This window comes from Botrytis byssoidea, assembly GCF_014898295.1.
Source record: "Botrytis byssoidea strain MUCL 94 chromosome Unknown BBYS_013, whole genome shotgun sequence".
NCBI lineage: Eukaryota > Fungi > Ascomycota > Leotiomycetes > Helotiales > Sclerotiniaceae > Botrytis > Botrytis byssoidea.
In genome coordinates this window covers 733,986-749,124 of record NW_024065854.1, presented here as the reverse complement: position 1 = coordinate 749,124, position 15,139 = coordinate 733,986, and the positions used below count along the sequence as shown (strand labels likewise).

General features: G+C 42.2%; 5 protein-coding genes across 6 annotated transcripts; 3 read left to right on the top strand and 2 right to left on the bottom strand.

Annotated features, from left to right (window-relative positions):
• Positions 1 to 202: 202 nt before the first annotated feature.
• Positions 203 to 2,039, top strand: EAE97_007034 (uncharacterized protein; the record flags this gene model as incomplete). Of its 2 annotated transcripts, XM_038877548.1 has the most annotated exons (4): positions 203 to 385; positions 439 to 1,555; positions 1,606 to 1,659; positions 1,837 to 2,039. In XM_038877548.1, 4 exons carry the CDS (start codon positions 203 to 205, stop codon positions 2,037 to 2,039), a joined length of 1,557 nt encoding a protein of 518 aa, XP_038731738.1. The 2 variants fall into 2 exon arrangements, with proteins under 2 accessions (XP_038731738.1, XP_038731737.1); XM_038877547.1 differs by having other exon boundaries at positions 1,606 to 2,039.
• A 1,350-nt stretch (positions 2,040 to 3,389) lies between these two features.
• Positions 3,390 to 4,544, top strand: EAE97_007033 (uncharacterized protein; the record flags this gene model as incomplete). Its single annotated transcript, XM_038877546.1, has 1 exon — positions 3,390 to 4,544. One exon carries the CDS (start codon positions 3,390 to 3,392, stop codon positions 4,542 to 4,544), a length of 1,155 nt encoding a protein of 384 aa, XP_038731736.1.
• A 2,937-nt stretch (positions 4,545 to 7,481) lies between these two features.
• On the top strand, positions 7,482 to 7,841 carry EAE97_007032 (uncharacterized protein; the record flags this gene model as incomplete). The annotated part of the gene is made up of 1 exon (XM_038877545.1): positions 7,482 to 7,841. One exon carries the CDS (start codon positions 7,482 to 7,484, stop codon positions 7,839 to 7,841), a length of 360 nt encoding a protein of 119 aa, XP_038731735.1.
• Positions 7,842 to 9,110: 1,269 nt separating this feature from the next.
• EAE97_007031 (uncharacterized protein) lies at positions 9,111 to 12,897 on the bottom strand (the record flags this gene model as incomplete). Its single annotated transcript, XM_038877544.1, has 9 exons — positions 9,111 to 10,044; positions 10,097 to 10,223; positions 10,274 to 10,512; positions 10,562 to 10,654; positions 10,709 to 10,914; positions 10,971 to 11,705; positions 11,758 to 11,971; positions 12,020 to 12,756; positions 12,832 to 12,897. 9 exons carry the CDS (start codon positions 12,895 to 12,897, stop codon positions 9,111 to 9,113), a joined length of 3,351 nt encoding a protein of 1,116 aa, XP_038731734.1.
• Positions 12,898 to 13,656: 759 nt separating this feature from the next.
• On the bottom strand, positions 13,657 to 14,780 carry EAE97_007030 (uncharacterized protein; the record flags this gene model as incomplete). The annotated part of the gene is made up of 2 exons (XM_038877543.1): positions 13,657 to 14,210; positions 14,261 to 14,780. The coding sequence occupies 2 exons, from the start codon at positions 14,778 to 14,780 to the stop codon at positions 13,657 to 13,659; spliced, it is 1,074 nt and encodes a 357-aa protein (XP_038731733.1).
• Positions 14,781 to 15,139: the final 359 nt, after the last annotated feature.

The window sequence follows — 15,139 nt, the reverse complement described above, 5'->3', positions numbered from 1 at the left end:
CGGTCTAGATCTCCTGACATTCAGATCTACCACCTTCAATTGATTACATACCTCGTTGGAAATCCACCTTCACAAGATACCCAATTTCTCAAAGTTCTGCATTGTATTCGGCATTCATCACTTGAGAGTTCGAATTGTGTGCTTGGCCCTTGGCTGACTTCGAGACCCTACTTCCTGGAGATACTTCATCCTATCACCAATCATGTGGTCCTTCAACTTCGTCTTGCTCGCATTATTTGCACTCCTCCAATGTTCCACGGCATTTTACCCTTTTGTCCCAGAATGGAGGCACCAATCATATAAGTCCATCCTAGATGCATCCAAGAGAAGCGGGAAGAGTCGTGAGAACAATGCTGTTCTCAAGCTTGTCCAGAAGCTCCCATCTGTAAGTTGAAGATGGTTCGATTTGATTTGCTGTTACTAACTCATTATTGTAAGGCCGATATACCCAGAGATGTTCAGATTCGCGAGCTGACAGATCGACTTATTCGCAAATACAACCCTGGAATGGGCCTTAAAGCTACTAAAATCGAAGAGCGTGAATCCAATCTTGTGAAATATGACGATGCATCATTATCGATTCAGACTGCGGCAACTCCCTCACAGACGAACAGTGCGGGAATCCTACAGACCGGAACTGATTTTTCTTATTTTGCTCAGGTGGAACTAGGGAGCAAGAATGATCCTCTGTTGATGTTGCTTGATACAGGGGCTGGAACAAGTTGGGTTATGGGTCCCGATTGTACCTCTAGTGCATGCAAGACTCGTGCTTCCTTCGGTGCAGCAGACTCTTCGACTTATATAGCGGTTAATATGGATTTGGATATTGCGTACGGATCCGGCCATGTCACTGGAACATATGCTACCGACACGATCAATTTTGCTGGCATGAGTCTTCCTTTAACTCTAGGGATTGCCAATAAAACTAGTGATCAGTTCAACTCTTTCCCATTCTCCGGCATTCTAGGCTTATCCCAACAAACTGGCCCAGTTCCCAATTTCTTACAAACCGTTGTAAGCTCGAAGTCTCTCAAAGCTAATGTATTCGGGATGGACTTGAACCGTGCCTCGGATGGTACGAATACTGGAGAAATTAACTTCGGTGCTCCGGATACTTCACGATTCAGTGGTGATTTAAGTTATACAAGTGTCGCAAAAAACGGCCCAAATCATTGGGCACTTTCTCTTGATAGCGTGGGAGCTGGCAATAATCAGCTCAGTACTACTGGGAGATTGGGCTACCTCGATAGTGGAACATCTTATATCTTTGGGCAACCAACAGATGTGATAGCATTCCATGCACTTGTGCCTGATGCTGTTACCACAGACAATAACACATGGACAGTACCTTGTTCCACCACCATATCTATCTCATTTACATTCTCTGGAGTTACATATAATGTTTCGTCTGTAGATTGGGTAGGGCCTTCGGTGGATGGGGTGTGTACAAGTAATGTCTATGCTGTGGCTGTGGTTGACACAAACTCGTGGTTAATTGGCGATACTTTCTTCAAGAACGTGTATGCCTTGTTTGATGTTGATCAAGATCGTGTTGGTAAGTTCACTCTATGCTTCAATTTCTACTACATGTACTAATAATTGTAGGTTTGGCGCAGAAGAAAGCTATTAAATCCTCGGCAACATCAACGTCTTCTTCTGGTGGGCTTACCTCTACTCTTACTTCTACCTCTACCCTTACTCCTGGCCCTACTACACAAGTCCCCGTATATAGCACTAGCACTTCCATTGTCGATCCTACCAGCGTCCTTGTTCCTGGCTCTGGATCTACAGTAACCACTTCTTCTTCTGAATCTCTATCTAACACACGCTCCGTAGTTTCTGCTGTTCAAACAGGAAGCTTAAATCCTTTACTCCCGGAAGAATCAGCCTCAGCTAGCGCTCAGTCTCCTGGAACAACCGTGTCGGCATCATCATCTGTGACTGCTACTGCCACTCAAACTTCGAGTGGAAACCAGATTAATAGCTACTTTTCTTTGATGACTGCTTTCGTCGTCATTGCAACAACCCTTCTTTTATAGTTAAAAAATGATACCCAAGTCTCTCCGAAATATGGAGAGCTTAATCCGGACACTTGATTTTACATTTTCCTGTAAGAAATTGGACAGCATAGTACGGCATAGCATAGCACATGGAGCATGGATCTGCAATTATGGTACTACAATGACTGAATCGAATAAGTCAATTTTACATAGAGATCTCAAAATAAACAAGATTTCTTCCTGGTATGCTGATCATGATGAAATCTGCATTATTCATTCGCGACTGAAGTATATACTCTGATGGCTAGGTATGTTTTGTATTTTTTTTTCTCTCGATATTCTTGTCAAGAGGCGAGTATGTTATATCCTAAGTGGGAAATAATATGGCTTTAATGGGAAGATCTTAATGGAAAGTCGATGGATGTGGAAGAACTGGAGGGTTGACCTGTGTGGTCTAAATTTTACAGTCTGATGAAGAACAAGAGGAACTATCCAATTCAAGTGAGAGTGAAATTGCACTTGAGATTAAAATACCTTGTAGATGTGGCAGTGCAGGGTTTCTTGGCTTGTTGTTTTATTACAACTGTTAAGTTATTCCTTAGTCGTCTTGTATCCATCTATCGCTATTGCAAGGCTGTGGAGACTGTGGTGTAGATATATGGATGATGGAAGGATGGAATTGTGGTTCTTTGTGGTGATGCTTGGGTATTTGAGGAAGATGTAGTGTGTATTGAGGTGGCTGGTTGGATGGAATGGGTGGGTTGGTGTTACTCATAAGATTAATCGCTCTTTGTGATATTACTCGAAGTGTAAAATGGAGTCGGACTCATCGGAGTATTGGTCAGAGAGAACAATTTTGTTTATGTTTATGACACATTATACAGGCTGGTAGGTGTGAGTGGAGGTGGAGGTGGATATCTAGCGCGGTGTCTGTACCATGTTGTGTAGTTCCCTTCGTTTGGTACATACATTCATTCTTTTGTGTTTTGATGTCGATGCTATTGCTGATGTTAATATTAACAACCATACAAAACAATTCTTAGGAACAAACTCAGCTTGCGAAATCATTGGTTGGGCTTGCTTCGCATCTCTTGTATTCTGGCTCTTACATTCTCTACATTTTCCATCACTTTGCGTTACCTCACTTCCCTGGGCTTTATTTCACTTCGATTCGAACCACATCGTGAAGCTTCGTATCGTATTCTGTCTTGTCTCTTATTGCAATATTTGTTGCTTTCGAAAGAAGAAAGTGTAGACTACTTCCATACCGCGAAATATCGAAATCTAGTCTCACGGTCGGTAGCCTCGGATTCAACAACTTACCTTTACATTTGATACCAATAACATATCCTTTCATTCACCAACATCAACAACTTGCGAACTGCAAACATGTCGATACGATCTGCGGCTAGTAGTCGAGCTAGTAGGAGACCTGACCCGGCCTACCATGCAGCCGCGCCTAGCTCACATAGTTCTGGATCATATTTTTCGTCAAGATCTAGGTCCGAATCAATTCTTTCTGGGACAAATTATACCGAACCGTATGAGTATGGTTCGTATGGTTCCAGATCATCCGATAGTGGCAGCGAAGTTTTGGAGGAACATCACTCTACTGGCTCTCGTGCATCTACTCACCATCAGCTGTATGATGAGTCTGAGAGAATACATTCACGTATGCAAGTTTTGGAAAAGAAAATAGCACATACACGACACAAATGGGCCGACGGAAAAATTAATCCTCCTGACATGCTGTTGAGGATTGCAAACTACAGGCGGAGATTAGATATGGTTGCGACTCCAGATGCATGTAGGGATTCTTCGTTGAAGCTTAGAGTTGATGAAGTGGATGGCAAGTTGAAAGAATGGGAGGTCGAGGCGAATATTCGGAGCACGCGAGAGGGAGATGAAATGCAGAATATGGCGAGGAAAGACGCAGAGAGAAGAGAGAATAAGAAGAGAGAGAAATCCGAAAAGCAACAACGTTTGATGCGAGAAAAAGCTGCGGAGAAGAAAAGAATCAGAGACGAGAAGGAGGCAAAGAAGAAGGAAAAAGCTGAAGAGGAGAAGCAGAAACGGATTGAAAAGGAGAAGAAGAGAAAAGATCACAATGCTAAGTTTGCAGCAGCTATGAAGGAAAAGGAGAGGTTGGAAAAGGAAGAAAAGAAGAAGAAGGAAGAGCAGCGAATTAGAGAGGGAAAGAAAGCGTTAGAAATAAGAAGAAGGAGGGAGAAAGCGACAAGAGATCGAGATGATCGGCGGAATGCTAGGGATAAACAAGCAAGAGAAGCAGAGGAAGAGGCAAGATATCAAAAGAGGTTTGCAGAGGAAGAGACGAGGTATGTGGCGAAAGAGAATCTTCAAAAAAAGGCGAAGAAAGTACTAGGTGGTAGGGAAGAAGAGAGTAGGAAGAGAGAGAGAGAAAAGGCAAATGCGTTTGCGAAGAAGGTGATGGATGATCGGAAGAAGAAATTGAGAAATTTGAGGGCCAAGGTATATGATATGGAGGAGGAGTTAGGTTATACTGATAGCGATAGCGATGATTAGGAGGGAGGGAGGGATTTATGTAAGTGATGTTTAACGAGGTTTGCGGGATAGAATTTTTTACATATAGGACTAGTCTGGATTTTGAGGGGATTTTCTTTGGAGTCGACTTTGGGTATTCATTGGCTTGGTCTATTTTTGTCTCGTGGGGGTTCAGTAATTGTATGAGGATAGTGCTCGTGGTGGAGGAATGTCAATAGCAAGCGTGATTTTTAGATTTAATACACTTCTGCAATTTTATAGAGCTCATCATTGCATAACTTCTGCTTGTTTGATATACGTGTGATTTCTTGATGATATAATCATGGTACCGGGTCTGAATATCTATGAGAAAGCTAAAGTACTTCATATGGAGGATCTATCAACATGCCATGAGATCCGACGAAATGAAGTTGTAGTGTTGAGTATTTTCTTTTTAAGAAGCGCAGGTTTTATCACACATGGATGTTACAAATTTAGTGAAATATTATTGACACCATGACCTAGAATCGCTCGATTTGACTCAAATAACTCCAACATGACTCTGTTGTAATGTCTCGTGGTATTAATAGACTCGAATCATTATAGTGAATAAGTCATAGATGTGTCACTTTGATGGGAGATAGAAGGAGGGTCTTCTTGTTTTTGCTTGCCTTGGTTCCTTAAATTTCCGACGATAATGTGATTGGTTCAGGAATATTGATGCATATATCGTGGCTGCTTTGTTGTGTTGTATATATCGCTTATGATTGTTCTTCATAGCTTGATACAGTGGACAGTGTCAAGTTAGGTTTTGCTCGTGGATTGTATGCTCTCTGAGATATCTCATTCACTGTATGCTCGTTGTATATTCTCTTTTTCAAGTAAGAGATAGCTCAGTCATTTGTGAGGAGATCAGTGTGTTACAGTATTCCAATCCCTTCGTTTTTGAATAGTTCCAACATCCTAGCATTGTGTATTCAGAGCACCACATATAATGCCAAAAAGGAGATCGAAATTTATACTGCAATCAAAGCATAGTTGCTATAGGATCTTAGCGCAATGAGATAACCTAGCCTTACAAAGTTGATCCTTCTCTGAATCCTCGAGTGAGCCACAACTGGGAATTTTCTTGCAGAGGATGCTTTATAATGTATTTATCTTTACGGAAGCGTCGAAAGACGGTGCAGCATCGAGGTTTATATAGAATATGAGGAAGGAGGAGGAGTTAGTTTCTCGGATAGGATGGACTTTGCTGCCTTTGAGTCGAAGGCTGTAGTGACGGCGTGAGATTCTAATTCGTTCGCTTAAAGCGTTGAGCTGGTGGTTTTTTCATGATGGTTGTTGAGGACCAAGACCTTTGAAGTGGACATCTTGCTGTCTTGATATACTTTAAGAGCATATCTTTGAGATTAGACTTGTTGAGCTCGAATCTATGGTCTTAACATATGATATTGCGGTGGTCACAAGTGTGAAAATGAAGCGGGCAATATTGATATCTTGATGTTATTCCTATGTGAGTGGAGATACTGAATACAACAGGTGAGTCCCACTGCTCATCAATTCCAATGATTCTATGTATCTCTCTCTCTCTAAGCCCGCCCTTCCAATTCCCCACTCCACACCCTCAACTCCCAATCCCTAACCTCCAAAACTAAACCCTACCAAACCTACCACACCGTCTCAAAAATCTCTCAACCTCCACCATCGTCGTTCCCATCCTCTCATACTCCTCCCACAGATTCCGTCTCAACTGATTTCTCACACCCTCATCTACACCGTGTTCCCGCACAGTATATTCTAGAATCCGATCCCGATATTGGTTCAGAATCGTATAATGATGTTGGATCAACACAGCAACGCGGTTCATTTCATTCATGTTTTGGGTTTGTTGGGCGCTGGTCCAGAGGGTGCGGACTTGCTTGCTGCTGTAGATGTTGAAGTCGCAGGAGTGGTGGAAGATGGGGAAGGGTTGGATTGTGCGGGGGAGAGAGGTGGATGGGATGGGAGAAGGGGATCATTTTGTTTTATCTTGGTGGAAGTGCTTGGGTTTTAAGATTGATTGGGTTTCGTATGTCTGGTTATAGGTTTATCTTGTATTGAGACGTGGGAGTTAGAGATAGAGGGAATAAGGGACATGTTTATAGAGGGTTGAATATCGTTTTGGTTCTTGTAGCTGTACTGTGAATGAACGTTTCCATGGTATTGTGAATGGGAATAGTTACCATAAGAGAACATTCAGAGTACCAAATCCGCTCTCAGTCGGTGAATCAACTTCTCGGCATAATACGTTCAGAATTAAAACTGCCTTGCTGAATGTATTCTCGTGATTCCATAACATTATCCTTTAGTAGAAAACAATATCAAAACATAAAACTCACACTATCAATCTTCATACTCATGACTCCATCTATGTATATGACCCAACACTTCAATACCCACTTCCCAAAATATCTCTAACAAAAGCCAGTCACCTCAAAGAATCATAACTTTATGTCCCGAATACCCCACACCCACGAGTTTCCCACGATATCTCCACGCGAGCTACCCCTTTTACCATATGGCACCCTTGAAATCCCTCAGAATCCTACACCCACCACATGGCAACCTATCTTTTCAACGAGATATATTTTTTGTCATCTTTCTAGAATACAATGATTCCAAGATATGTTGTCGATATGATAGTCATCGAGGGGGATAGCTATGTCTAAAAAGGCATAAATAGTTTCTGGTTACCCCCTTTGGAGAGAATTTTCTTTTGAAGTATCGATATCGAACATTTAGATCTAAGTCCAATAAATCATACCAACAAAACTTCACAGTTTAAAGTTCACTTTGACAATTCCTTCAATCTTCTCCGCGAATATCCCTCTCAGCATACAAGTCTATCCTGAGTAATCAGCTCCAAGCATTTTGAAACTTCCAAGTCTATTCAAACCTCATTCTCAATCATCCACCGAGATCCTCAAACCATCCGTCAAGATGCCCAGTTATGACAAAACCAACGATGCAGTCCCTGACAACCCCACCTCCCAAATGACCCGCGGGCAAGTCGAAGCCGAGATAGTCAGCGTCTCAGCCCACATCGAGAAACTCAAAATAGCCCGTGAGTACAAGCCCGAATCCGAATTGATTCACGGCAGCAGTGCAAAAGCAATGGTAGTGCGAAAGCTCACGGAACGTCGATATCGAATCGAGGCGCTCAAGAAACGCATCCAAACGTTGGATGAATGGGATCGTGCTGTCTTTGAGCAGAATGTGGGACAAGGTTCGACGAGCCGAAACAGATCGTCGCAGTCGCCATCGGGCTCACGAGCTCCGAATACTTCAACTCGTCGTTAAGTTCCTCTCTTGTACAGTATTCAACGGTCCCTCAGACAGCATGGTAGAAGAATCCGCACCACCAATCCTCTCGATTCAATTTTGGACACCCTCGGTTAGACAGTTCTTTTGTATTGGACTTCTTTTCCTTTATTCTCTCATTCTCTCTTGACTATCTTGGATAAATCAAGAATTGGACATGATGTGGCGTTGGATATCTTTTCTTTCTCTTAACTAATTCAGGGTAATGAAGCATTTTGGACATTATATATCATTGGATTTCCTTTCCTTTCTCTTCCTTTCTCCTTTTACTTTCATCGCTTAGGCATTTTCAACAGTCTTTACCATCAAACTTTTTCCTTCCTTTCTTTCACAACAACACTCATTCATACACATGCATTGAATTTCACATCCTAGAAAATACACATTTAAATAGACACATAGATAGATAGACAAACAAGACAAAATAAATACATACCCACCTCCCCAACTTTCCCTTGCCAATTTGACTCAATCACTCAATCACTTGATCAACTAAATCCCAATATATTGAATCACCTCTCCTTTCTTCTTCTCTCACTAAACCATCCATCTATCCACGCACACAGCAACCCTAACTAAAATAAGCACAAGACAAAACAAAGACAGAATTCCTACCCGACACGCCCAACGCCCCAAAAATACGCGAGATAAAAAAGGGGCTACTCGGCATCCATCTAAATTACCACTTCGCATTTCACGTCCCGTCGCACTCACCTCTAGACTAGAGATAATTTCAAAAATATGTAATAGATAAACCCTGATTTTCTATTACATCTCATATGCCCACCTATCACAACTCTAGTCCACCGATTAGACACACTTCACATGAAACGAAACCATTACCTCAACTCAACTCAACTCATGCCATTGCTTTATATCTTCTATCCCATATCTTGAAAGTTTATTCTATTCCTACGTTAACGCTGTGTTTTTTTCGCTGATGCACGTTCTATACGAGCTAATAAGAGTTTTCCTCTATACATTCATGAGTGCAAACTCCGCTTTGGAACCATCCTCATTTCAACCATTTCTTCGCGCTTGTAATCATGATAATCGGTTAACAACGCAAGCATTTATTCCTTCCTTAATCTTTCCTTCATTCTTTATATGGATTTCCTCTCCAAGTCCCTTTCCCAAACTCAATACGCCTTTCCAAACAGGCAGAATTACAATAGAAAAGATAACACCAATTTATGCAATTCTCCTTTTCCCAACGCTTCATGTCACATTGACAATTATGCAGTGACACTATGCTGAAAGATCCATCGGATCTTTTGAAGCCGCATCCGCCACAGCCGCAGCAACAGTAGCTCGCTCAGCTCTTTTCCTTTCCTTGATCTCTTCTTTCCAGACCCTAATCTTTTCTGCCAGTTCAGGAACTGGAATTACATCCTCAATCTTCAACGGATCACGATTATATGGATCTCTTTGATCACCCAATAATAAAGCACTAATAGTGCCCCTGTCTACAACCTCTTTGCTTGTAGGTAACATAACTGGATCTTCCATGAGATCTGCGGAAATAGGATCCAAGAATTCATCTGGTATTTCACCCAAATCTTGTTCATCTTGATCCTCAATCTCTTTGGCAACCTTGAATCGAGTCTTAAGACGTTCCCAGGCATTGAGATCTTCCGCTGATTTCAGTCCATAACGTGTCAAAATTCTGGAAGCGCTATCAAAATTCTCTGGTTTGTATGAACGACCATCTCTAGCCACAGCTTCCACGAATGGTTCATGAACTCCGAGATTGATGTAAATTTCCACGAAATCGCTAAGGAAAGCTCTTGGTCTGAACTGATACTTTTCGAGGTTCTCAACCTTCAAGTTAGTTGATTTGCTTCCAGTGATGGTATCAAGTGTATAGTTCAGCATTGCTGCTACACGATTAACAATTTCCTTCATGGTGAAGGAGGCACTCAAGGTAGAAGAGAACAACTTCATCATAGCAAGGGTCTCATTGGTCAATTGCATGTAGGATTGCGCTTGACCTTCAGCCTCGCGCAATGCAGTTTCTTTTTGCTCTCGTTCCTCGGCAGTCATTGACGATTGTTCTGCCTCCCTTCTGAGTTCAACTTGGAGGTCATGGATCTTTGGAAACTTTGTAAGAGCCTCATCGAGAACAAAAGTTGCGTCATTTAGTAAAAGGTTAACGAATCGCAAGAAAAAGTCCGTATTAGTTCTAAATTATATTAGTACCTTTATACATCTTCAGATCACCAGGCTATACATACTTGCTCTCTTGCGACAAACGCTGTCTGTAAATATCATTCGGCCATACGCACTTGATGACTTGAAAGATTTCGTATCGAATATTAAATTTGTCGTAAAATTGAGTGTGTGCTCCAGTAGATTCACACTCTGCAAAGAATTAATACGATTGAAGATCATCATTTGAATTTTGCACGTACCAATATAAAACTTCAATAATGCGTGAAGCAGGTGGTCATTAGCGAATTTTGATCCCATTAAAACATCACCCAAAACACCTTTAGTGCGATGATACACTGGCCAGGTACCAGCAAAAAGTAGAGATACGAGTTTTGCCTTCAAGTATGGGTTCTTGATATACTCAGAATTTGTCAAGAAAGTGATGCTGAGTGCAATGATCTCATCGCCAACAGCTGAAATCATAACATCAGGGATAAATCTACCAAGAAATTAGCCTTTTCCTAATCATCGAGGAATGGGGAACCAACCTAATAATAAAGTTAAAATTGGTAATGATATCCTCTAAAACGTATTCTGGAAGATAATCAAAAGCGGCAGGAGGTGTTGATGGTAAAGGCAACCTAGTTTTGGTCAGTCGACTGTAATGGGAATGTCTCAAAGATCTATAATCATACTTAATAGTTTTGCTAGGGGTATAATCAGACTCCGTAGCAATTCTCAGAAGCCAGACAGTAACGTATCTCATGAAGATCAAAGATTTTGCTTGCATAGGTTTGTCAGACAGAACACCCTCAATGGCCATTCTCTTGGACATCGCATTTTCTAGGACGTCATTGACTCTTTTGATTCTCAGATCAAGTACGGCAACAGCCCGAGGATCCTGTGTTTTATTAGTGACGAACGTGTAGACATTTCAAGGTTAGGTTCTTGACTTACCCGTGCCACTTTGACACGCTCTGCTTCAATAGCAGTCAATTGCTTTTGAATATACTTGATATCTTTCTCCAGGCTCTTATGTGTGGCATTAAGAGCTTCACTACCATAGTGATGAGCAGCAAGCGTCAGAAAGAAGACCTCGGAGATAAAATTAGAAGTGCCATCAACAGTGGCCTCATAATACTTTTCGGAAGCCTTCTCATCAGCGTTTAACTTGGTCTCGTCCTTAATATCAACACGAGGCTCACGTCGTAGATAATCGATATCAATCTTCGAGATCTTCGAGAATGTGGTATCCATAAACGGCTCGCAAAGACCATCTAAAACGACAGTAACGTTGTGCATAAAGCCATCAGAAGACACTTCTTTTGGGTCCACCTGAAGTGCTCGACGCTTGTGATTTTGGTTCACGATGTAGGCAAACCAATCCAAGGTTTTGCTTTTAGCTATTGGACTTGCTCTAACAAAGTGGTTGATGATATCAAGTAAATCTTTTTGATGGGTTTGTAAGGTCAATCGTAACGCATCTTGAGATGTGGCAATATGTCGCCTATCTATCGTCTTTGGCGCACTGAAGTATTCCCTAGTAACTTCTTGTTGCAAAGGAGATATTCTGAAGAAAGGGCCAAGTAGTGTGTACTTTTCGATGGTATTTGCTGAAACAGCCATTTGGAACAGTGGAGATTCGGCAATAGCTGTAGTAATTGGATTGAACTGCGTAAGCAATTTGAAAGCCTGCAAATAGCATTAGTTCCAGTTGTTGATCTCTCCATTCTACATTTCTTACATGAACGTAGGGTTTGTAAACATCATTCATAGTCATATTAGAAAGTTTACTACTCATGCCTACAAATGCTTTGACAATCATGGATTTTGCCATATCATCCTCCGCAAAGCGAGCTACAGCTTCTTCGAGAAAGTCGGGGCAGATGCCGTTATCCTCGCCAGGTTCCAATAAGAAGTAAGGGGTGAGGACATCTGTAGTTAGATTGATCTCTCGTCTGGAAAATGTTAGTTAAATGTAAATGTCCTAGGTCCAAGAAACAAACTGGAAAATATCCGGCATTTCGGCAGCAAAGATGCAGTTGCTCATACATAAGCGTTTGGCTTCCTTGAGAATCGCATCCTTCTGCCCCGCATAACCCCGCAGTCCCTTTGAAGCTTTTATGATTCGTTTCCAACATGGCAATAGGTAGTCGAACACGGGTTTACTATGTGGGATGGTGGAGCAAGCTTCCATAAGAGCACCATCAAGCTTATCAGCCGACAACCTAATCTCCGCATGTTCCTCCTCGAGCTCTTTTCTCAATTCGGGCAGAAATATTAGTTTGTGATTCGAAGAATCGGTTCGCTGGCTGGGATCTAGAGTAATTCGAAAGATATGAGCAAGGATTCGATTTTCGTAGTCCTCTAAAGACTCTTCGACGGGATTAGGTTTGCGGGTGGATGGAGCTGGGCGAGGAGGTGTCTGTATGTCTGATTCAGTTCTGGATCGTTTGCCTAGAACGTTTTGAGAAGGATCAGTTCTTACAGACAATGGTTTCTCAGTAGAGCTTGCTTGCGCGCCCAATTTCGCGAAAGGATTGGCAGCTGGCGTAGGAGTGACGCTCGTAGGTTTAATATCGATCGCTGGTTTAGCAACTGGTTGAGCTGATGAAGCATTATCTTTTGGTGCAGGTGCTTGTGAAGTAGAAAGAGATGTTGAAGCTTCTGCGCCCGCGCCAGAAATCTTGTCAGTACCCGAAGATGCGGAACCAGTTAACTTCTCCATGCGGCGGCGTCGGATCTATGAAAAGGTTACAAAAATTAGCCACGCTGAACTCTGGTAAGTATCATGGCATATGAGAATAGATTCTCTTACCTGCTCCATCTTCTCCTTATCTGGAGCATCTGGCCCACTGGGCGGTTGAGGAGGTTGATCTGCCATATTATCAAATTTTAATGTTGATAATGTTGTGTTGGAAAGATGATAATATGATGTATCGAAGATGCTCTTATGGCTAAAGATAGTAGCCTTGTGGGGTGGATGGCTTTATCAGTCAGTGCTACGATTAGCCTCCAGGCTTGATAATCGAGGAAACCTTGCAAGGGTAATTAATTTACGTTACTCTCGAAGCTTCTACCTAGTGACTTCTTCGTACGGTCTTTTGTATGCTGTGCAAGCCTTACCTGCCATTCAATGACAAAGCAATTATGAGTCTCACAATAGAATCCTTTCCAGACGATTCATGAATCAACATTACATTTATCCTGACAGTATTCTTTGGTAGATAAATTACTATACAGACCCCGAAATGATTCATTTCCAGATTCAATACGGATCAGAACATTGGTCTAATTCCGCTGAATTGTTCTTCCATAAGACAATAGTAGAGCCGAGAAACGATATGAAATTCATTACGAGGTAGAAGAGGATCCAATAGCATATTAAACCTTTTATATGTGAATTATTGAATGAGAGTTTCGAGTGAAGGGAGTATATATCGATGTCTCGAGACAGTGATCATAAATTGACCAAGAATGACTGCGGCCACTGTATTATATTGAAAATCGTCCTCTATTATACCTGTAACGAAAGACCGTCACATAAAGTCATTCATCCAGTCTTTTGCATCATGCTCCCAGCCCAAACGCCTTGCTACAAAGCATATACGCTACATAAACCGTGTACACGTCAAAATCAGCATTAATTTCTGACACCCATACTTTCCAGCTTCTTGCAGCTCGACATCGGCATGTCTCTAGCCCGTTGAATTTTATCCATATCGCTACTAAACCAGCCTTGGGCTTCCTGGAGTAATTGACTTCGTCGCTCTACTTCCTGTTCGCAGCCAACCTTCAATCGTGAGACATATTGAACCTCCGCTTCTCGGTCGATTTGTGCAAATTGGTGTGCACTAAAACCCTTGATCTCGGCAGGGTTTACATAGTAGTCAACGTTCATTCTTGAGCTGACTCGATGGTGGGTATGCGGCGGTATAGGATTATCGAATCGCATAGAAGGACCACTAGAACCACCTCCAGAAAATAGTGACGACAATAAAGGTATACCGAAGAGAAGGATGAGTGGTAATATGTTTATAAGGGTCTGAGTCAACGAAGCTGGTGCTTCTGGCGGTGCGTTTGGGTCTCTCGGCCTCCTCCTTGGTCTTCCACCCCCAAATTGATGTACTCTAATACCAGGCCCACCACCCAGATTGAAAACGAATCCTGGCCGATCATTGAACATTCCACCACCACCTAACAAGTTATTAGTTCCAATCAAACTTTACCAGACTAGGGAATCGTACCAAAACCTCCTCCTCCAAAAAATCTCGTGAACATCTCTTCCGGGCTAATCTCCTCTTCCCACATAGATCTCCCACCAGGTCTCGCGGCAGCCCCTCCTCCAGCGCTTCTCTGCGAAAATCCTGAGAAGGGATTTGACTGCGGTGCTCCTGCACCGAATCTACTATCTGGATCCCCGCCATATCTATCGTATTGCGTTTTCTTGTCCTTATCACTCAAAACCCCAAATGCCCTACTGACCATTTTGAAAGCTTCATCTGCATGTTCGTGCCCATTCTTATCCGGATGAGTCAACAAACTCAGTTTCCTGTAGGCCTTTTTAATCTCCGACTCCGTCACTGTAGTTTTAACTTCTTCTAGCCCCAAAATATCGTAAAATGCCGTGGGCGCACATCTTCTGACCCTTATGACCGCAGCCTTTTGCTCGGTCGTATATTTGCGGTCTTGATTCCCTTGGTTATGTTCCCGCGATTTTGCGGTTCCGTTGGCCTTTGTATCAGCGCCAGAAGTGGTAGCCGGCATTGCGCCGTTATTTGCTGAATTGTAAGGATCGCAGATCAAACAGTGTGTCTTTTTGTCTCAATGTCCCAATTATCATCAAACTTAAGACTTCGCAAATGCTAATAATTAATATCTTGATGGTGTCGCAGTTTGTTATGGCCACGATGCTAAAGTGCTTGTCGATGTTTCTCTTCGCTATCGTGCGCTAATGCATGGACTGTACACCGGAATTTTGGGACGATATAGGCACGTGATGGCTATTTGTGTACCGTCGTCATAGAACCCGTATAGATCGGTTGCATAGACAAATCATTGTAAATATACATCACGGTACGGTATTTACCATCTACTTGAAGCTTTCTTTTCATACTTTTCATATA